The sequence below is a fragment of the Antennarius striatus genome, chromosome 3 (genome assembly GCF_040054535.1).
Source record: "Antennarius striatus isolate MH-2024 chromosome 3, ASM4005453v1, whole genome shotgun sequence".
Classification (NCBI taxonomy): Eukaryota; Metazoa; Chordata; class Actinopteri; order Lophiiformes; family Antennariidae; genus Antennarius; species Antennarius striatus.
The window spans coordinates 15021870-15044181 of record NC_090778.1 but is presented as its reverse complement, the minus strand read 5'-3'; the positions used below and the strand labels follow the sequence as shown (position 1 = coordinate 15044181).

The following is a 22312-nucleotide window of genomic DNA, read 5'->3' as shown; positions in this document are numbered from 1 at the left end:
CTCTCCATGGAGTGCTCAAGGGTTCATGGGAGTTTGCCCAATCAGTCCGCATGTGTTTTGTTTATCTGGAGAAGGCTTTCCATCGTGCCCCTCATGGTATCTTGTGGGGAGTGCTTCGTGAGTATGGGGTTCAGGGCCCTTTACTGAGGGTTGTCCGGTCCCTGTATGACTGAATTCAGAGTAGGTTCGCATTAACTGCAGTAAGTCAGACCTGTTCCAGGTGCATGCTGAACTGCCCTCTATCACCGGTTCTGTTCATAATCTTTATGGACAGAATTTCTAGGTGCAGCCAAGCATCCGGAGGGAGTCCGATTAAGGGACCAAAGGTTTTCTAATTTGCTTTTTGCAGATGATGTTGTCCTGTTGGCCTCATCAAACCTGTACCTTCAGCGTGCACAGGGACGGTTTGTAGCTGAGTGTGACGTGAGTGGTATGAGGAGCAGCACCTCTAAATCCGAGCCATGGTTCTCGACCAGAAAAGGGTGGTGTGCCCTCCTCAGGTTGGTGGAGAGTCTTTGCCCCAGCTGGAGTAGTTCATTTACTGCATCTTCAGATCTTGTTCACGAGTGAGGGAAGGATGGAATGTGACAAATCGAAGCAGCTTCTGCAGTGACGCGGTCGCTGTATAAGTCTGTCGTGGTGAAGAAGGAGCTGAGTCGTAAGACGAAGCTCTCGATTTGCGGGTCAATCTACATTCCTACTCTCACCTATGGTCATGAGCTTGGGGTCATGACTGAAAGGACAAGATCCCAGATATAAGCGGCTGAAATGAGTTTCCTCCATAGAGTGGCTGGGCGGACCCTCAGAGATAGGGTGAGGAGCTCCGTCACCAGGGAGGAGCTTGGAGTAGAGCCGCTGCTCCTCCGCCTCGAGTGGAGCCTGCTGAGGTGGCTTGGGCATCTGTTCCAGATGCCTCCTGAACGCCTCCCTGGGGAGGTGTTCCAAGGAGACCTCGAGGAAGACCTAGGACATGCTGGAGGGACAGTGTCTCTGGGCTGGCCTGGGAACTCCTCGAGATCCCCCCGGAGGAGCTGGAAGAGGTGTCTGGGGAGAGGGAAGAATGGGCATCCCTCCTGAGACTGTTGCCCCTGCAACCAGGCCCGGGATAAGCGGTTGAAGATGGATGGATTGATGGATGGATGGAGTTAGCTGCTAACGTTACAAGTTGCTTGTGGGTGGTACATACAAAATGTCATCAGAACGTCACTCTTCTTTCTTTCTTCCTGTCCTATCATCACATCCAATTAGACTGATGATAAATGTCTGCACAATGGATTTTTTTGGTGGCCGTCATAGGTTTGTAACTATTAGAACTGTTGTACAATAAAATATTGCCAACGTTCCTCAAGCCGATGGATCTTTTCATGTGTGTGGGTCACGTTCAGACGGGTTAGACTTCATCTGCAGAGGTGTAACTGAACTTAATGGTCAGGTTCATTTCCACACCAGATAAGCTCTTTCATCTCTGCCACACTTTGATGTTTGGTTCTCCTGGATCAATCTTGCTGCTCCTGCTTTCACTGTCTCGATGTGCCCTTCTCACTCCGTACCCTTTGGATGACTTTGCCCTGTTAGTTGCCTTTTTCTGACTGCCTGTATTGGTCTGTGTACAACACATTCCTGTCTCTATGTTGAGGAGTTTTGCAGCTAAATAATTCTGACAAGTGTGGGCAGACATCTGAAAATGTTGTAATAATAGTTGTTGCATGGAATCTCTTACACACTTGGTATCAACATAAGATATTGTAGGTTCATATCAGTATGTTTTCTATAACTAAGTGCAGTTTAAATGTAATCAGACAAGAACCTGAGATATCAGGGTGATCTTAGGTGTGTGTAAAATAAGCCCCCTGATAGCAGTCACCAGCACGCTCATTAAAATGATAAAAATGTGCAGTTTATTAGGGCATTCTAATTGAATACATACAGGCCAGTTACTTCATTCTTTAGGGAGCAGAGGTCCTAGGGGGCTGGTTGAAGATCTGTGTTTGCCAATGGGCCCAAGATTTGTATTGGGTTTTAATGACGGTGAATATATCATGAGGGTGAATATTTTTGTCCAAAAATATGTGTTTAGTTAAAGGTATAGTAAGATACAACTGCTTATTTTATGAGTTTACATGTAATTGGACATATGGAGTATTAGCACTATTTTTTTTTCATCCAGAGCCAACCATGTAACAAACATCTGCCATCTAGACTTTTCAAGCTTTATTAGAAAATATGACCAGTGTTGGTATTTTTCATTTAAGAAAAAACAATTGTGTAGATTCTGCAAGACCTGATTTGTAATACTGTAGCTGTAGAATCCTCTGTTTGTTGCTAGAGGTCGTAATCCTCCTAATCCCTCTTTAAAATCCAGATTTTTGAATGTGACATGTTCATGTCTCCACTGTCTAAAGTGCCCTTTGAATATCTGATCATCTGTCTGTCTGTTTGTGTCCCAGCATCAGCAGCAGGTGGTACAGGCAGTGGAGAGGGCCAAGCAGGTCACCATGGCTGAACTCAACACGATCATAGGAGTGGGTGTATTTCACACACACAAAAGCACACACACATACATTACTCTACCTCTTTGATAGGACACTCTTTCAAACATGGAGACAAAATTCACAACAGTAAAATAGAAAAAAGAGAAAAAACACCTGCTGATTTAATTAGATTGAGTAGAGCCATGGATTTGCATTAGTATGGCATCCTATCAGACAGTTTGTGTTTATCACATGTTATGAGAACTAACAGACAGTAACAGGCCAAGCCACACCATGTTAGTTTTTCATTTCCTGCCTCTTATTTTATTTTTTCTTCGTTTTAGTTCTCCTTCCTGTCTGTCTCTCCCCATCTCCCCATGGTTTGTCTTGCACTATGCAGACTGTTCCATATCAGAATGGAGCATTACAGTAATTATTATTTCGGTGTATGATTCAGCAGCAGCAACTCCAGGCGCAGCACCTCTCCCAGGGCCACGCCATCCCCATCCCACTCACCCCACACCCAGCGGGCCTCCAGCCCCCCCTGCCCCCCGGTGCTGGAACTGCCAGCCTGCTGGCTCTGTCATCAGCCCTGAGCCACCAGCTGCCGCTCAAAGACGAGAGGAAGCACCACGACCACAGCAGTGAGCACCAAAGAGGTGAGGACTGCCCTGCATGTGTGCATGCAGTGGTTTCGTCTGTATTTGACCACGTGTTGGCACCTCCGGTAATTCTCAGGATGGATCAATGGTTGTTTGTATCTTAAACAGCCACAGAGACCAGTTCATATTATATTTGATTACTTCTTTCTTCATTTTTATTCAATGAAAAATACTTTAATTCTGATACAATGTCTTATTTATGAAGTTTTCATAGACTGTTATAGATGAGGTGTTATTAGATTATTTCTATATCAGAGAATTTAAAAAAAGTATAACATAGAACAGTGCTAAATAAAAGAAGATGCCAACTGTTTTGGTGTTCATAGCAATGTCTGTGCATTTTGATTAATTAATGGAATCAATTTTAGGTCTGGAATATTCATTCAAAGTTGTTAATTATAGAGGTAGTCCTCAACCTATGAACACTGTTGGTTCTGAGAGGTTGTTCGTAAACTGAATTGTTTGTAAGTTGTTATTTGAAATGAAATAAAATGAAATTTACTTTATTGTCGCCTGTAGGGGAAATTATCTTTAAGTTACAATCTATAGTAATCATTTGAATGCCGTTAAACCTTTAAATGCCATAACTGTTCAAAATACAGAAGTACTATTCCCTAAGACTTATTACCAGAAAAAATAACAGGACATGAAAACAGCAAAAAATAAAATATTGTAATACTGTATTGTAACTTTTATATCTCTACCTCTGGTGAATGAATTTTGTCCTCGGGGTTGTAGAGGCTAAACCAAGCTTCCAACCACTGAGGTATTCCAATGCATTTACGTGAATTACGCACTGATAGGCTCCCTGGTGATCAAAAGTCTGACACTTGATGCATGTTTAATAGTTAACATCAAAGACACCTGGTCAGCCAATGCATAGTAAAAACTTCTACTGATATGAATGGATTTGATATAAAACTAATCAAGGACACACTGGATGGAATTCTACAGCCTTTTAGACACATATGTAACTTGTCATTTCAAACTGGGGTGTTTCCTAACAAAATGAAGATTGAAAAAGTGGTTCCAATATATAAAAATGGGGATGTCTGTTTCAAAACCACCACAATTATCAAAAATCCTAGAGAAATTGTTCAATAACAGACTGGATAAATTCATAACAAAGCGCAATCTCCTTGACTGTAGTCAGTACAGCTTCAGGAAGGATTATTCGACTGCGTTAGCGCTGACAGAAAAAATAGAACTCATTACTGATGCCATAGATTAAAATATGTACTCCATAAGACTCTTTATCAACCTCAAAAAGGTTTTGACAAAATTGATCATGAAATTCCAATTGAGAAACTGGAATGAGTTGGATTTAGGGGTACAGTACTAAATTGGATAAATTACATGAGAGGCCACAATACGTCACTCTGAGCGGGAGGACATCAAAAACATTAGACATTGTGTCTGTGGTGCCACAGGGGTCAGTGTTAGGTCCAAAATTGTTTATACTTTATATAAATGATTTATGTAAGGTTTCAAATGTCCTTAAAATGGTACTTTTCGTGGATGATACAACAATCCTTTTGAAAGGAAATAACATAAATAAATTAGCCCAAACAGTAAATGAGGAATTAGCCAAGCTGCAATTATGGTTTTATTAAAAAAATTATCCTTGAACCTAATAAAAACTAAATACATGTTATTTGGGAAGAAAAGCTGCAAACACAAAATTAATATCAAGATGTATGAAGTAAATATTGAGTGGGTTGCTGAATTCAAAATGCTAGGAGTGATCATTGATGAGATGCTAAATTGGAAACCTCATGTAAGACAACTGCAAAAAAAGTTAACCAGAAGTGTATCCATACTCTGGAAAACTCAAAAACTATTAAATCAGATGGCACTCCATATAATATATTGCGCACTAATCCTGCCTTATCTTAACTAGCGTGCTGAAGAATGGGGAAACACATATGAAAGTGGCTTACAACCTTTATTTCTGATCCAGAAAAGAGCCATAAGAATTATTCAAAATGAACATTATAGAACATTATATTATCACACAAATCAATTATTTATTAAATCTAAACTACTGAAAATACATGACATCCTAAGCTACAAAACTGTACAACTTATGTATAAAGCAACCAATAACTATTTACCACAAAATATACAATCACAAATTCAGATTAATGAATCCAACTACCAAATGAGAGGAAATACAGCATTTTTACAGAAGTAAGCAAGAACTACACTAAAAACTTTTTCATTATCGTTTACTGGCGTTAAACTCTGGAACAAACTGAATAACGAAGTTAGGAGTCTAGGAAGTCTATCTGCCTTTAAAAAAGGTTTTACAAATGTGACTTGGCAAGGTTCTACTTCTCACGCAAATTAAGGTTATTGTACTACATTGTTATGGCTAAATTAACTACTTGTGTCATGACTGTGAAAAAATGTCAATTTTACCTTAGTGCAACAACTGAGACGTTGAGTGATAGCCAGATTAATAGTCAGCACATGCAAGTCTTCTCAAGAACTGACGAAGACGTTTGCAAAAATACACGCCTAATGGACTGAATGGACGATTGAAAATAAGAAGAAACCTAACCTTCCCACCTTAGTTCCTACCCAAAACATAATTTGGCTCCTACGTGGGTTCTCCCTGGGTTCTCTGGCCTTCTCCCACCTCCACAAACACGCACTTCAAGCGAAATAATATTTCCAAATTGTCTGTTGGTGTGACTGCGGTGCATTTTGACATGATACGGAATCTTAATCTATAGGTTGTTAATGTTACGCTGCTCGGCGTGGGTTACAGGGGAACTACATGAACTACATGGCGGCACATGGTTGTTCGTATTTACAAATGTTCATAAGTCGGGCGTTAGTATCTTGAGGACAACCTGTAATATTATTTTTATTGATACAGAAGCGTATTTTTTATGACTCGGACTGAACAGCAGTTAAAGCAATTTCCTGCTGATTTGCCATTATACTATTTTAATTGGCCTAGTAAGAAGCGATGCACAATCACCCTGATACCGCGTCCCTCTTAGACGTGCAGTACGCCCCTATTTGTTTGCTGAGCTGACGGAGGTTGAGCATTTAATTACAGAACATAGTGACTGTGTGTGTGTGTGTGTGTGTGTGTGTGTGTGTTCTTAATCACTCTGTTGTCTGTGAGGGTTCTTACACTGCAACAAAGCAGTTAACGTTGCCCTGTAGCTCTCGTGAAGCTAAATCAGGTAATACTTACCCCATTAGGAGCAAAATCAATAACAATCCAATTCCATCTCAAGCTGAGTTCCTACAGTACAGATGGCTGTGTATGAAGGGAATAAGGGATGTCTTTATTGTCTTCTGAAATAAATTTCTATTTTCTAATGCAGGTTGCCACCAATTTGAATTTTTATATAGACATTATGATGCAGTAACACAACAACAAAGACGTGCCTCTAAAATATTTTAAGATTTAACAAATTTTATGAATGCCTAGTGGGGAATTTTTTTTACAAAAGATACAAAAAGATGACTGCGGTGCACTGGTGTTGCATCCAGAGTGTTCCCTTCCCCCAGTTGGATGGGATAGGCTCCAGCACCCTGTGACCTGCTGCTGCAAAAGACACACACTCACACACGCACACGCACACACACGCACGCACGCACGCACGCACACACACACACACACACACACACACACACACACACACACAATGGGCCTGCAGACATGAATTTAACAGAGAGTTGGCGGAGTGATGGAAAGCCACATAGCAGCGCTCAAGAGGCAGCTTGTGGGGTTTGGTGCCTTGCTGAAGGGCACCTCTTCAGTGCTCAGGAGGTGAACAGGCACCTCTCCTACTACCAGTACAAACTGCAGAATTTTTGTCCATGCTGCAGTTGTGGTACGTCGTCTGGTCCCCAAGCCAACTAGTTTACAGGCCATTGTCACAATTTCAAATTTGATTATGTTTACCTTCAAATCATTTGATGAAAACACAAACAGCTGTTCGTCTCCGAATCATGTACATAAGGTGAATGTTGTATTTAGTCCCTAATCTGAACAGAGTTGATGTCCAAAGCTGTTTAAATCGATCCACTGGACTTTAAGAAAGTTTATTGAAGACGTTTCGCCTCTCATCCAAGAAGCTTCTTCAGTTTAGTTCTTCAGACTGTTGGATGAGAGGCGAAACATCTTCAATAAACTTTCCAGTGGATTGATTTAAACAACTTTGGAGAACCATGACCTGGATAACTGAGAACCTACACAGACAACAGACTTGGTGGCAACACTTTCTTTGGGACATCTCACATTATTTTACAAAGAACTATAGAAAATGTGCTGGCGATGCATCTGGAACGTCCCCCGCCTCTCACCGTAGTCAGCTGCGATACGCTCCAGCAGGCCTGTGAAAAGGGGAAAAGATGAGATGAGACAGATGAGACAATTTCAGTCATCTTGTATATAAGAAAACGGATGAATGGATGTAGAAAATATGACTTAAGGTCTTCTCCTCCAGGTTTTGAACCTTTAGCTGCACACCCATTGTTGCTGAAATAGTGTTTTCGGACTTCATGTGTGTTTCTTTATGTAAGCCATCTTTTAGTACTCTGAATGACATTTATTCACTGCAGTCATCAGTTTTTATTTAGTGTAATGTAAGCCGACTCTAATGATGTCTCAGACTATATTCCTCTATCTCTGCGTGTATGAGCTACTCAGTATTTGTGTACATCATTGTATTTTTTTGCTTGTACACTAAATGCCTTAATTGGTCATTTATCTCTGTTCCTTTCCATCCGCCTCCTCAGACAGAGACTTGGTGAAGGTAAGCCCTTCCTTTGCATTCTTTGTGTAATAGACTAATCTGTTTGCCATATGGTCTCACATCTCACTCAACACAGACTGATTAATGTTTCATTTATGTATATTTTCTAAATATTACCATACAGTGTATGAAATAACAGATTTTCGGTGTATCAAATTTGAACAGAAATTATCAGATGAAAACTTTTAGTGTATCATCACCTCAATATTAATGAATTACAATTTATAAAATTGTTTCTTTATCATCTATTCAAAAATTTGTATTCTTATACATACATGGAAACAAAGTGAAAAGGAACAAAGAAGAACCAAATAAACACAAAGTGAGCAAAGAGAGTCACATATGACGAATGGAGGTAGGAGGGAGCAACAAAACATTACATCCCGTACTTGTCGTAATTCGTCCCTTCAGCATGGTTTTTTTCTGAGGCAAACATTTGATTTGTTGAATAGTCAATGAAAAGATTAGCATTTCCTTATTCACGCATAAATACACACACACACGCACACACATGCACACATACACAGTGGTCTATAGTTGTCTTGGCAACGGTCCACAGGCTACACCATGTATGTCACTTGAACTTCTGTGCCTTAATGTAAGGCACAGTGTTACCGCTGATCAAGGTTTAAGGGTGACACCTACATGTGTCCACATCCTTACTGGTACCACTACAGGTAGGCAGAACAGATTGGCACGGTCATGGCACGTTCAAGGTCAAAATATTCCCTCGCTCAGTGGTGGAATTCAGTTGTCAATGTCATTCATTTTTACCTCTGCCAAGGAGGTAAAAATATGGGCATTGTTTGTTTATTGGTTTACAAAAAAATTTAAGAGGTCCTTTAGTAGCATTTTTATCACTGATGGATAAACTGCTTGCAGAATGTTTGCGACTTTGTTCCACGACTGTTCTTATATTTTCCACATATTTTGGCAGACCCCATAGTGCAGACATCATTGTGGTGCACAGCATGTTGAAATATGAATTAGGCTTGATTTTAATTGAAAGGGATTGTTGGGTGTTAAGTCTTCTAGACAATGATCATGAATATAACTACTCAAGACAAAATTGCATGTATATATAGAAACATATATAGAAAATGTGGTATATAATGAGGTGTAGACTGACCTTGGGAAGCTAACAGAGCTACATCCCCAGCATAGCGTGACCTTCAGAGGTACTCTTTAATATAAGGTCTGTATAGAGTGGATTGTCTGGACGTCAGTGCTGTTTCTTCAGAACAAGAAGAAAATGGATCGAACAGAATAATCAGCAGTAACAATTAGACCAAGGAAAACAAACCCAGTAACAGTCTTTCTTACTGTGAAAGAGCAAACACATTTGTGTGTGTTTATTTTCAAACACAGCACATCTTTGTCACTGGCATGATAAGAAAAAAACAACTGCCTTGTCAAGAAAAGCAAAATATGAACAATTTCTATTTTACTACATGTAAATATTGATAAAGACAGATTTTTTTTCAAATCACTTGACACCCACGTGAGCTCAAAGCTGGCATTCATTAATGTGTTTCATCAGGGGTATTTACATACACATCACACACACTACACTGCAGTGTTTTATTTTGGTATTATGATTACAAATTTTAAGAGTTGACAAAAACAGAAAGCAAAAAAGAATATTTGCACATTTATAGTAAAAATTATTTTGATGCTACTGTACTGACTTTATAATCCTCTAACTTTTATTTTAGTTTGTAATGCCAGTCAAACATCACCCTTGAAGGCTGCGGCAGTAATCTTAGTATCATAAATCTTCACAAGAAGCTTGTGTAAAGTGAGAGCAACAGGGTTCTTTTGGGTTCTGTTGGGTTTCACCGCGACAAACCCATTTGGGATAGGATAGGATCTCTCTCTCTCTCTGTCTCTCTCTCTTTCTCTCTCTCTCTGTCTCTCGCTCGCCATGTATTTATTCCCTGTACTGAGAGGACTGTAATTTCACCTGTGCCTGTATGTCGTGCATATATGGTACATTTCACAATAAAGTTGACTGTGACTATGAACAGCAGTCTTTGCCAGACTGCAACTGATGAACGGAGCCTATATCACTCTCCCACTTCCTTTTTCACTCTACTGTATGTCACACTTAGAATGCCTGGTGGAGTCAGCAAAGTTAACTGGATGTTTGTGAAAGAGATAATTTGCCGACTGAATATCCCAACCGTTACAGGATGCTCAACCTGCTCTTTCTCGTTCCAGAAGAAACACACGCTCGTAAAACACATTGTCATCTCCAAATCATTTGTATACATAATGCTAATGTAAACAGACACAACTGCTACACAACCGCACATGCAAACACAAAGATGCAGACACTGAACATCACGCCTCCATTGCAGGATCTTTTTCATCAACACTTGCTGCACGGCAAAGGGCAACGGAAAGGTTACACGCATGAGTTAGTAGAAAGGTCGAGGTAAAGGTCTTTCTCCTCTCTGTCCATCGTCCGCTGGGTAAGAAGTGCCTCCCAATGAGAGAGGGAGAGAGAGAGAGACAGGGACAGGTGGAGCAAGAGGGGAAATGTTTAGTTGACCTTATTTTGATCTTTACTTCTCAAAGAGGATTAATCCTCCAGTAAAGGCATTTAAAGGATGCCATACCTGATTAGAAACATGCTGTATAAGACAGACATCAATGGACCAGGGCTGTCTGCCTCCCCCATCTCAGAATGATGCTGCTCAGTTCAAGCTACGGCGGTATAGTTCGACTGTCAAGAGTGCATGGCTGCTTCTGTGTTGTGTGATACAGTGAGGTTTAATGGATTTGACAGGCAGGGGAGTGTTTTAACGTTGTGTAAATCCAGCTGCAGAAGGGACGGAGTCACGTTCTGTTTGTTCCATGTTTGCTTTGCTGTCTGGCTGCTTGCATGTTACCAGATTAACCCAGTTTGGCTCAAAGTGGACGTCTTGACACAATCCGGTCTGTAGTGTTTAATCTTCGGCACATTTTGCTTTTCACTTCATTCAAATACTCACAAACCTTTTTACAAGCACTTATGGCGAGTGCTGAGACACGTCCTTATATTAATGACTGCAATTCATGTTTCATACTTCCTGTTTATGAATGTTGTTTTTTCCCAGAGCTCGTCTGTGTCTCCATCGGCAAGTTTTCGGACCGGAGAGAAGCACAGGAGTTCAAGCGATTACTCATCCGACAACAAGAAACAGAAGACAGACGATAAGGAGTTGACATCTACACGCTATGTGGGTGAAGATAAATCTGTACCTGTACTGACTCTGTACTGAAATGTGTTGTTGGTAAGGTGAAGGCAATGACAATTGTGTTATTATTCTGCATTTTATAACTATATTAAGCACAATTTTGAGTCCAAACACACATATTTACCATTTACCATTATTTACCAAGACAGGAACAGAAATAGTCAAATTAAAGTTACAAGTAGAATTAAAAAAATGATTGATTGTAGGTAAATGTACTGTATTTATATACATGATAAAGGCATACAGCAGATGCATGTCCACCATTTTAAATGAAACATAGATGGAGTATCATACAGTGATGCTTGTCTTGACTGTGGTCCACGTGTCTCTCCCAGGAAAGTGATGGAGAAAAGAGTGACGACAACCTGGTTGTGGATGTCTCCAATGAGGTACAGTGCAGCATTGTAAAATAAAATAATAAATAAAAATGCACCTGACCCGTCACTGGCCTTGCTCTCTCACACACACACACACACACACAGGATCCAGCATCTCCCAGGGGGAGCCCTACCCACTCACCCCGAGAGAACGGGCTGGACAAGCGTCGCCTGCTGAAGAAGGATGCTCCGCTGAGTCCTTCCTCCATCGCCTCCTCCAGCAGCACACCTTCCTCCAAATCCAAAGAGATTAATGTGGTGTGTCACGTTTGGGTTTTCTTTTTATAGACATTCATAAAATGGAAGTCACTGTGTAGAGGAAGAGAACAAAGCTTGTATTAAAGAAGGATTTCACTGGTCAGAAAAAAGTGTTAAAAACTAGAACAGGTGCAGAAGAAATCGTATCTTCATTGTGCTCAAAGCATGTTTGCTTCTTGTTTCAAGTTGCTATTAACAGCTGTAGAGCCATACCTGCTCCTTCTGAAGTTGTTCAGAGTCATGTTCATTTTATTTTTATTTTTGTGTTGTAGAATGAGAAGTCCACAACGCCGGTGTCCAAATCAAGTAGTCCCACTTCCCATTCTGATGCCCCAACCCCCAGCACCACCTCCACCCTGAGGACTGCATCCAGTAAACCATCGGGAGTTGAGACCCTGGGTGAGTGTTTTAAATGACAACTCATCTGCATGAGACGGGGGATGTGTGAGAAGCTCGAATACAGTAGATGCTTTCACAAACATGAAAATGCCATATTAATATAAAAAGCTAATGAGCAGAGTGCTAACAAGCCCATTTTGGATTAAAATATCAGAATGTTTAACTGGGATGTGTGATGATGAATCAGGCCTGATGTGTAAACACCCACACTCGCATCAGGTGGCGCTCTGTGTCTTGTAGCTGCCGGTCTGCGTACGCCGCTGGCAGTGCCCTGCTCCTACCCCAATCCATTTGGAATGGTTGCCCACGCGGGTATCAATGGAGAGCTGAGTGGAGCCGGAGCTGCCTACACTGGCCTGCATAACATTTCTCCTCAAATGAGCGCAGTGGCTGCTGCTGCAGTGGCGGCTTATGGACGCACACAAGTGGTATTCAAACACACAAACACAAAGTTTTATTCCAATTAGTATAATTTAAAATGTGAGTTATTTATGTTGACCCATTTACCCCATATGTGTGATGGGAAACAATTCAGGTGATTTTGGGGTTTGCAGGAAAAAAAAAAGGAAGCATAAATTCAGAATAAATCTTAACTGAAATTATTTATTTTTTAGTTCATTTATTCCAAACTGGTAAATTAAGAAATAGGAGAATAACAAATGTTTCTGCAGTATTTCATTGGTGGTTTATTTGTACTATATTGGAGTAATTATAACCTGCCCTACATGGAATTATCATCATTTAGATGAAAGGTCATTTATAACTAGGACATTAAAGATAAATTCAGTTCGATATTGTCTCATTGACATCTTTTCATTTGTTTGTTTGTTCCTTCCTTCTTTCCTTCCTTCCTTCCTTCCTTCCTTCCTTCCTTCCTTCCTTCCTTCCTTCCTTCCTTCCTTCCTTCCTTCCTTCCTTCCTTCCTTCCTTTCCTCCCTCCTTCCGTCCTTCCTTCCTTCCCTCCCACACTCCCTCCCTCCCTCCCTCCCTCCCTCCCTCCCTCCCTCCCTTCCTTCCTTCCTTCCTTCCTTCCTTCCTTCCTTCCTTCCTTCCTTCCTTCCTTCCTTCCTTCCTTCCTTCCTTCCTTCCTTCCTTCCTTCCTTCCTTCCTTCCTTCCTTCCTTCTTTCCTCCCTCTTTCCTTCCTTCCTTCCTTCCTTCCTTCCTTCCTTCCTTCCTTCCTTCCTTCCTTCCTTCCTCCCTCTTTCCTTCCTTCCTTCCTTCCTTCCTTCCTTCCTTCCTTTCTTCATTTTGTTGTCAGCGCATTGTAGCCCCGTGGACATCTTCGGACCTGCTTAGATACGAGTGGCCAGTAGTTTATGGGAAATTTAAATTCCAGCATCTAGCGCCCATATAGTGTCTTGTTTTAACAGATGGAAATGAGCACTAGGACAAAAGCTTTGTGAATGAGTTCACCCCGAAATAAGCTAACGTCATATTTTGCTTAACAACTAAAACAAATATTGGATATTGATATATGAAATAAATTTTTTTTGGCGCTTAATGATAAATAAGTCCAAATATGATTGCGGATGGGATCTCAAGCCATTAAACCAACATTTCTCCTTTTTTTTGACATTTAGAGTAATCTGTGTCTTCTTGTCTTCTTGTTAAGAAATGTATTGTAACTGTGGCCTGCATCCGTTTTTCTTCTGAGAGACTTACGTAATCACATTGGTACCACACGATGTGGTTAAATTGTTTTTGAACTTTCTCTGTGATTCTCCAGGTGGGATTTGATCCTCACCATCACATACGTGTCCCTGGCCTTCCTCCCAACCTGTCAGGCATTCCTGGTGGAAAACCGTACATTTCCTCTATTTTCTAAAAACATTAACAATAATTATTAAATAAACATTATTCCTGCTCGGTGTCACATTTGCACAGACTTTTCATCTCTTTTCAACCTTTTAATTGCACTAGGGCCTACTCTTTTCATGTGAGTGCCGATGGACAAATGCAACCTGTGCCTTTTCCTCCGGATTCACTGATTGGTCCTGGCATTCCGCGCCACGCACGACAGATCAATACCCTGAGCCACGGGGAGGTGGTGTGTGCTGTCACTATCAGTAACCCGACGCGACATGTCTACACTGGTGGCAAGGGATGCGTCAAGGTGTGGGACATCAGTCACCCAGGCAACAAGACCCCTGTATCCCAGCTCGACTGCCTTGTGAGTGGCTGCCCTGACCCTCACACACATAACAGAATGTAACCTGTTTACTGAGAATAATAAAGCACTCTTGTGCGTCTGTCACATCAGAACAGAGATAACTACATTCGCTCCTGTCGGCTACTTCCGGATGGGCGAACTCTCATTGTCGGGGGTGAGGCAAGTACTTTGTCAATCTGGGATTTGGCTACACCAACCCCTCGAATCAAGGCTGAACTGACTTCGTCAGCACCTGCGTGTTATGCTCTAGCCATCAGCCCTGACTCAAAGGTCTGCTTTTCCTGCTGCTCGGACGGAAACATAGCTGTCTGGGATCTTCACAACCAGACTCTGGTTAGGTACGGAGCTGGGGAGGGTGTTATGTGAAGGGTTTAATCAGTGCTTGGCAAATTATTGCAGACGAGCCAATCAAACTGAAAACAGCTAAAAGAATCGATGAAATCCCATCCTGAACTACACTTTCATGCTAGAACTAGAACAGATGTCATTTTCTCTTCAAGTTACTTTTAGGTAATATTGACTACCTTTAGAATCTTTTGAGACCTTTGACATATCTGAATATTATTTTATATTGTTTAGGTAACTGATATATAGTATCATTTTTGTTCAATGTGCTTAAGATTCAGAATTTTAAACAAAAAACAAACAAACTGTAGACAAAGGGTGGCATTTCTATAATGAATTGGTACAAGGATTAACTGTTTTATTTGTACAATATATAGAGATTAATACTTATTGGGTGAGAAGGTAAAAACAATTTCACTATCTGACTTCAAATATAAAATACATAATTGTGTGAACTTAATTTACACTTTAATATATTTACTATCCTGTGTTGGGTTTTTACAACTCACACCTAATCATCTCACAGCATCACTGTGAGATGATTAGGCATCTGCTGATGCTGTAAAGACATTGATCACATTAATCACTGCTGACCAACCAGCGGTGTACTTTTTCTGCTTTTTATTATACCTTCTAAACACTTACAAGTTAACCTTCAGACTGAGTGACTAATCACACAACCTAAGGCGTGGATACACAAAAATTAAAATCCCTGTTACTATACATTATTAGGAGCATCTCTTCCCTTAAAGACAGCATGCAAATATTCATAAGCATTCTTTAGGCTGAGGAGAACTATTTCCATTAATGTCTTTTTTAACGCTTGTGTTTTTCTTCAGGCAGTTCCAGGGCCACACTGACGGGGCCAGCTGTATAGACATCTCTAATGATGGTACCAAGCTGTGGACTGGAGGCCTTGACAACACCGTGAGGTCCTGGGACCTAAGAGAGGGTCGGCAGCTGCAGCAGCACGACTTTACCTCTCAGGTGCACATTAGTCTTCTGAGACAGGAACACACTCTCTTTACAGTTTGCTTCACTGCTGTAATTTATCAGTGCAATTCAGAACATTTAACCTGTGGGAAAGGCCAGATGGGTTCTGGTTTTCTAGGTCTGATGGAATACGTTGAATACCACTAATTCTGGCAGTTAGAATTTAGTTTTTTAGAGGACAGATATGAAGCAATAGCAGACATTACTGCAAAACATTCTGAAAAGATATATTTCACATGTCAGGAGGAGGTGAACTTCATTAAAGAACCCTCAGAAAAGAGAAGATACAGCCATTAGAAAGTTAATAATGTCCACTCTTAACCCCCCCACCCCCAATTTATACACCCACACCTACATCCACGCACAATTTTAAAGAAAAAAACATAAAAACATACTTCTGTGATTTATCAAACCAATGGATATATTTATTCATTGTGCAATTTTGATTTGCAGTCAGAGACTGCAACATCACGTGACCTCATCACATTTTGTGTCTCTGGCTTCCTGAAAATGTTGGGTTTTTTTGTGACTATGTCTCATCAGGTTTCTGAGATGAGTGCCTAAAAAGGTATAAAAGTAAAAATTTGACCTTGAACCTAGTTTTTCAAGGTCAGGGTTGTGATGGAATTTTCATCCCCTTACCTCCCTAAAAATAATGTTTCTTGTTTGGTCTGTCTATCTTATCCAGTTCCTGAGATATTTGTAAAAAATGTACAAAAGTTGAAATTTGACCTTGACCTAGTTTGTGCTTTTCCTTTCACCTTTCTATCTGCAACGATTGTGAAGATATTTGATGGACAGACAGATAGACGGACGGACGAACACACAAACACTGACAATTACAATACATCACCGCTTCGCGTAAATGTAAAAACGTCAGTACTGACAGCTTTTATATCAGGGACAGTGATATTTTACCTGTTGGTATCAGCAACTACCTCCACAGGCAAACACAACCCTCATGTACTGAAAAGAAGACTAAACGATAGCCGCCTGTCAGAGATAAAACTACTCTTGTTGTGTTTGCTTGCAGATCTTTTCCCTGGGATACTGCCCAACAGGAGAATGGCTCGCTGTGGGGATGGAGAACAATAATGTAGAAGTCTTACATGTCACCAAACCTGACAAGTACCAGCTCCACCTGCATGAAAGCTGCGTGCTCTCACTCAGATTTGCTCACTGTGGTAGGAATTTTTTTTTTTTAAAATCTGTAACGATAATTCAAACATTACAACATCCTTCCTAGTGGTGTTCCTGGAGAGATTTTTAATGGTGGACATGATTCTTCCAGAAACAAACAATCTTGTCCTAGAATGGGGATATTGGTTTGTTGATCAAATTATATATGAGTGATGACATGCTGAGTGATTATTTGCTGTAGAGCAGCAGGTTTATAGTAAATGAAGGATGGGAGTAATGTTTCTATTACAAGTGAAGACACCAGTTTGTCTGTCAGTGCACTTCTGTTAATAAATGCTTTCTGGTAGGAAAATACAGCTGTGGTTATTTGTCTGGTGCAAAAATCTCTTTGAAATAGAATGGCAATCCCCGTTCATGTTATTTGTCTTAAATTATTAACACATCTTGGTGTGGTTTTCTATCCTCTCTAGGGAAATGGTTTGTGAGCACAGGGAAAGACAATCTGCTCAATGCATGGAGAACCCCATATGGAGCAAGCATATTCCAGGTGAGTGTGGTGGAATGTCGCAGAAGAACACAACATCATGCGTGACAGTGAAGGCTGCAAAGGTTACAAAAACAGTTCAAACATTTTAGTACAGACTGGAAATCTGCAGACACTGGTAGAAACTATAAATGTTAAAAAAGTGTTCAAGGGCAGCTTTTTTCAACTTGAGAATAATAAACCGTTCAAGTTAATACCCCCAAAAATACCCGGAGGTGAGCTAACAGTGGGAGGTGTCAGCTCATCTCCGGAGCACTGCCGAGGCACCCTTGAGCAAGGTGCCGTCCCCTTTACAAATTGCTCATTTGAGGCGCACCAAGAAGGAGCTGCCTGCCACTCTACCTCCCCTGCATGCCTACAGGCCCCTTTGTGTGTGTGTGTGATACAGGGGCCTGTACTCACAAATATGTATGCATGCGTTTGTAATCAGTAGCTAGAGTGTGCTTTCTTAATTTCCCTTTGGGGATCAAACCAGTATATAAAATTAAAAAAATTTAAAAAAAAATTATTCCTAAGCGTGTGTTTGTACTCTTAGTTTTTGCAGTTATTGACAAGTTCAGCTCTGGTTTGTCACACATGGCTTTGTTTCCTTTTGACTTTCTTTTTCTCTAGCCTGTTAACAGACATCTTTACTCTCCTCCTTACAGTCAAAGGAGTCATCCTCAGTGCTGAGCTGCGACATCTCTATCGATGATAAGTACATTGTGACGGGCTCGGGAGACAAGAAGGCGACTGTCTACGAGGTCAACTACTAGGAGGGCAGCGCTCATGCAGTGATGAGGCCATCCTTCCACCCTGGTCTTCTGGACTGTCCACGTCACCTGTGTGCAATCTTTAATATATGTAAATGGACTTAATGGAGTTAACCAAACAGACTGAGTCTTTCATGGAAGGTCACCTTTTGATCTCTGGGCTGGTCATAGATCAAAATGAACAAGCAGAACTAAACACAAAGGGTTTTTTTTGTTCCTGAGTGGCTTTTTCTTTTTGAGAGGATGAATGAATGCTTTTGTGCAGTCAATATGGAGAGGATGCTGTTAAACTAGATAACATCCCTTCACAGATTTAGTCCTACATCACACTCGTTTTTGTTTTTCAACACATTTGTACAGACAAGCATCGACCATATGAACAAGTATATCCAAGGCTAATCTGTGCTCAAAACACAGGACTGTCTTTTATTTTTCGTTGGCTCTGTGTGACACTCCAGTGCTCAACTACTGTATGCCAAATTTGCCTTTGTAAATGTTGAAATATTTTCGTTATGGTCATCTGAATCAGTAAAATCAGCTGTCCTCGCTTGAAAAACATGTTTTACATCTTTTTTTTAATTTTTATTTTATTTTCACATTAACCAGTCAGGGGACTGATCACTTTATCTAACAGGGACCACATTATAAAGACAGATGACAACAAGAACCAAGACAGTCAGAGACTGCAACATCCTGCGAAGGGTACCCTGAAAGTACTATCTGACAAATGCATAGCTTTGACCTTTCAGGGTAGGTCACAGTTATGCACTAGCTTTGACCATAGATCAAAGCTAGTGTATAGGTAGATCAAAGCACTATCTTTGACCTATGGTCTTACTCACACTGGCCCTCTCCCTTGTCTTTCTATCTTATCCGGTTCCTTAGTGTACAAAAGTTGAAATTTGACCTTGACCTAGTTTTCTCAAGATGAAGGTCAACATCTCATTTTCATCCCCTTTGCCGCCCGAGTAATGTGCTTTTTGTTTCATCTTTCTATCTGCAACAGTTGCGAAGATACATTATTTGGTGGATATAGGAGCGAACGAACGAATGGACAAACACACGAACACTGACAATTACAATACATAAACCAGTCAGTGATTTGAAGCAGGATGTAATTACTCTGTTATGGTAGTAGACTCTCATGAACACAGGGGACCGGCATGGTTGCATCCTAGTTCTGACTTCCAGTCATCCCGGTGAGCTTTCCAGGTTACAAGAAAAGACTCCAAAAATTTACAGCACTGCCAGAAAGAGTCGGACACCACATACTGAAATGCAACATGTTCATTAGAATACCACCCAGATGTCATGATAACCTAAGCTAGGCTAGCTTTGGACAGAAGTGTTGTAGTGATTTTCTCATCTTATTTTCAGCGAGTAAGAAATTAATCATGTGTCCCAGGAGGTCATGCTATCCTTTCAATTTGTCTATTTCGTCTTTACCAACTGTATGTTCATTAAAAATCTGTACATATTTTCTGTTGTAACTCTTCTTTATTCTGGGTAAATTGCCAGTTCTCTCTGTGCATATGTGTGTGTGTGTGTGTGTGCATATATGTGTGTGTGTGTGTGTGTGTGTGTGTGTGTGTGTGTGTGTGAGTTTGCACGTGCGTGTTTGCATGCATGTAGACGCTGTCCTAGTGAATAACAACATGACCCAACGTATGACCTTTGCACGTTGATCTCTGTCAGTTCAGAAGTTTCTGGATGCTCGATGGTTTTCCTTTTGACAGATTTCATTAATAGCTGTTCGATTGGTGTTTTGGGCTGAATCGTCCAGTTATTTCTTGTTTAACCTGTTTTTTGTTTTTTTGTTGCATCAATGGATGCAGAAATGTTCAGTTCAAACTTGTTTAGATCTACTTCCATTGGCTTGAAGAAAAAAAACAGTGCCTTTATGCTGCCGGTCATCTGACGTTTTTACAGAGATGTTGCAGTGGTTATTTTGTAAAATAAACATTCCAGTGTCCATTTTAAACGTCCATTATGGTTTTAAAAAATGGAAAAGATAATCCTGATTGTTCACCCTTGTTTTAACAATTTGTCTTAAGGTTGTTGGATCAAACTCCTTCAAGTTTCTTTCCTGCTGCTTTGCTAAACGCATGCATGTGAAATATACACTATTCATGGCTGCAGCTGATTCAGTCTGATAGTTTTAAGCATGGTGCCATTGTCTAGATGATTTTGAAGTTTTTTTCTTTTTGTGTTTCTCTTTCTGCTTTCAAAATATGTTGTTGCTACTCTGTCTCTTCTGCATGACTAAAAGCCGCAAAAAAAAAGATGCTAAAAATGAAGAAAATCAGTCTAGATCGAGAAACACCATTCAACCACTGCAGGTGAATTCAGAAAACACACTTTATTGTAAAGTTGGAGTCTAAACCCAACCTTCTGCTTCAGCTACTGTGAGATTCATTATTTTTCAGATTATATTTTATTTCTTTTTGAGGAATTACTTTTTATTCAGGACAACCGAGTTACCTTGAAAACTACAAACAAACACAACTGTAAAGATTAATTTGTAATTTTTTTAATCCAGGGTTCAATCCAAGTGTCATAAATGCATCTTTTTTATATACAATTTATGGACCTTTTGAATGTCCTTGATCAGTAAATCAAGAAGCAACTAAACTGCAGAGAGACAGGTCCTCCTTACTGATTCTTCTTCTTTTCCTTTCGGCTTTTCCCTTCAGGGGTCACCACAGCGAATCAGTTGCCTCCATCTAACCCTGTCTTCTGCATCCTCTTCTCTCACACCAACTATCTTCATGTCCTCTTTCACTACATCCATAAACCTCTGTTTTTACTGATTATGAGATTAAAATAACAATGAGGCCAATCTCATATGTACTGCAACAATATTTCATCATGTCCTTATCATTGATGCCCCTAAAACCTTTTCCTCTGGCTCACTGCAGTTCTTTATCTTGATGTAGCCCTGCGTTTAGTAGGGCAAAGATTATTATTAACAAATCATTAATAAATAAATAGTTAATACATAGTTAATAAATATTTGATAAAATAAAAATATTAATATCATTTCACAGATAAAATACGCTGGGTAATGCATTTTTTAAATGTTTAATTCATGTTGGAGGAAAACTCACTATTATGTTGAATTATTATGTTATTACTTGTTTGATGAAGTGTGTGGTGTATTCTCTGTATTGCTGGGGATACTGTCAGGGAATTGGTTTGATCCTGTAGAGGTGTGGAAGTGTCAAGGAGAGGTGGCAGTAGAGTTTCTGACTGGGTTGTTCAACAGGATCTTAGATAGTGAGAAGATGCTTGAGGAATGGAGGAGAAGTGTGCTGGTGCCCATTTTTAAGAACAAGGGAGATGTGCAGAGTTGTGGCAACTACAGAGGAATAAAGCTGATGAGCCATACAATGAAGTTATAGGAAAGAGTAGTGGAAGCTAGACTAAGGGCAGAAGTGAACATTTGTGAGCAGCAGTATGGTTTAATGCCAAAAAAAGAGTACTACAGATGCAGTAGTAGTACAGAAGTAGAAGTACAGAGAAGGCCAAACAGAGCTGCATTGTGTTTTTGTAGATGTGGAGAAAGCTTATGACAGGGTGCCCAGAGAGGAACTGTGGTATTGTATGAGGAAGTCTGGAGTGACAGAGAAGTATGTTAGAACGGTGCAGGACATGTATGAGGACTGTAAGACAGTGGTGAGGTGTGCTGTAGGTGTGACATCAGGGACCAGCTCTGAGCCCCTTCTTGTTCACACAGTGTTATGAACAAGGCCCCTGAAACACAGCACACTAGGGGCCTGTAATCATGCAGTTAGTCTAGGGGAGGAAGAGTGACGGGTCGCGCACGGAGGTCGCGCCCCACATGAGCAACTTGTGGTGGGGACGGCGCCTTGCTCAAGGGCGCCTCGCTCAAGGGCGCCTCGGCAGTGGCTGAGAGGTGAGCTGACACCTCCCACTGTCAGCTCACACTCCAAGGGATGTCATGGCGGGAGCGGGAATCGATCCACTGATGGCCGGGCAATCCGTCTTCAAGACATCTGCTCTACCGCTGAGCCACTGCCGCCCCTGATTCCTTTTGTCAGCTGCTGTCTTAGCTTTAATTGAAGAAATTTATATTTATAATTGAACTGATGTGAATAGAAAGGTTTTTGAGGTTAATTTGGGTGAGAAAAAATTGTTTTTCATAAAAGAAAAAATA

General features: G+C 40.6%; 1 protein-coding gene across 10 annotated transcripts in view; it reads left to right on the top strand.

Moving 5' to 3' along the window:
• LOC137592624 (transducin-like enhancer protein 4) overlaps nt 1–19684 on the top strand; it is a 35129-nt gene extending 15445 nt beyond the window's left edge. For 3 of the 10 annotated variants that reach the window (XM_068310909.1, XM_068310912.1, XM_068310908.1), the window contains 15 exons: nt 2448–2522; nt 2929–3130; nt 7898–7914; nt 11016–11138; nt 11492–11545; nt 11639–11791; nt 12064–12190; nt 12410–12618; nt 13918–13994; nt 14112–14361; nt 14452–14699; nt 15546–15693; nt 16733–16883; nt 17310–17386; nt 18031–19683. In XM_068310909.1, coding sequence (XP_068167010.1) covers nt 2448–2522; nt 2929–3130; nt 7898–7914; nt 11016–11138; nt 11492–11545; nt 11639–11791; nt 12064–12190; nt 12410–12618; nt 13918–13994; nt 14112–14361; nt 14452–14699; nt 15546–15693; nt 16733–16883; nt 17310–17386; nt 18031–18138 — 2019 coding nt within the window. In that variant the 3' untranslated portion in view covers nt 18139–19683. Of the gene's footprint in view, nt 1–2447; nt 2523–2928; nt 3131–7897; nt 7915–11015; nt 11139–11491; nt 11546–11638; nt 11792–12063; nt 12191–12409; nt 12619–13917; nt 13995–14111; nt 14362–14451; nt 14700–15545; nt 15694–16732; nt 16884–17309; nt 17387–18030 lie in introns of all 10 variants that reach the window. The other 7 variants (XM_068310917.1, XM_068310916.1, XM_068310915.1 and 4 more) reach the window with 7 other exon arrangements.
• The last annotated feature ends 2628 nt before the right edge of the window (nt 19685–22312 follow it).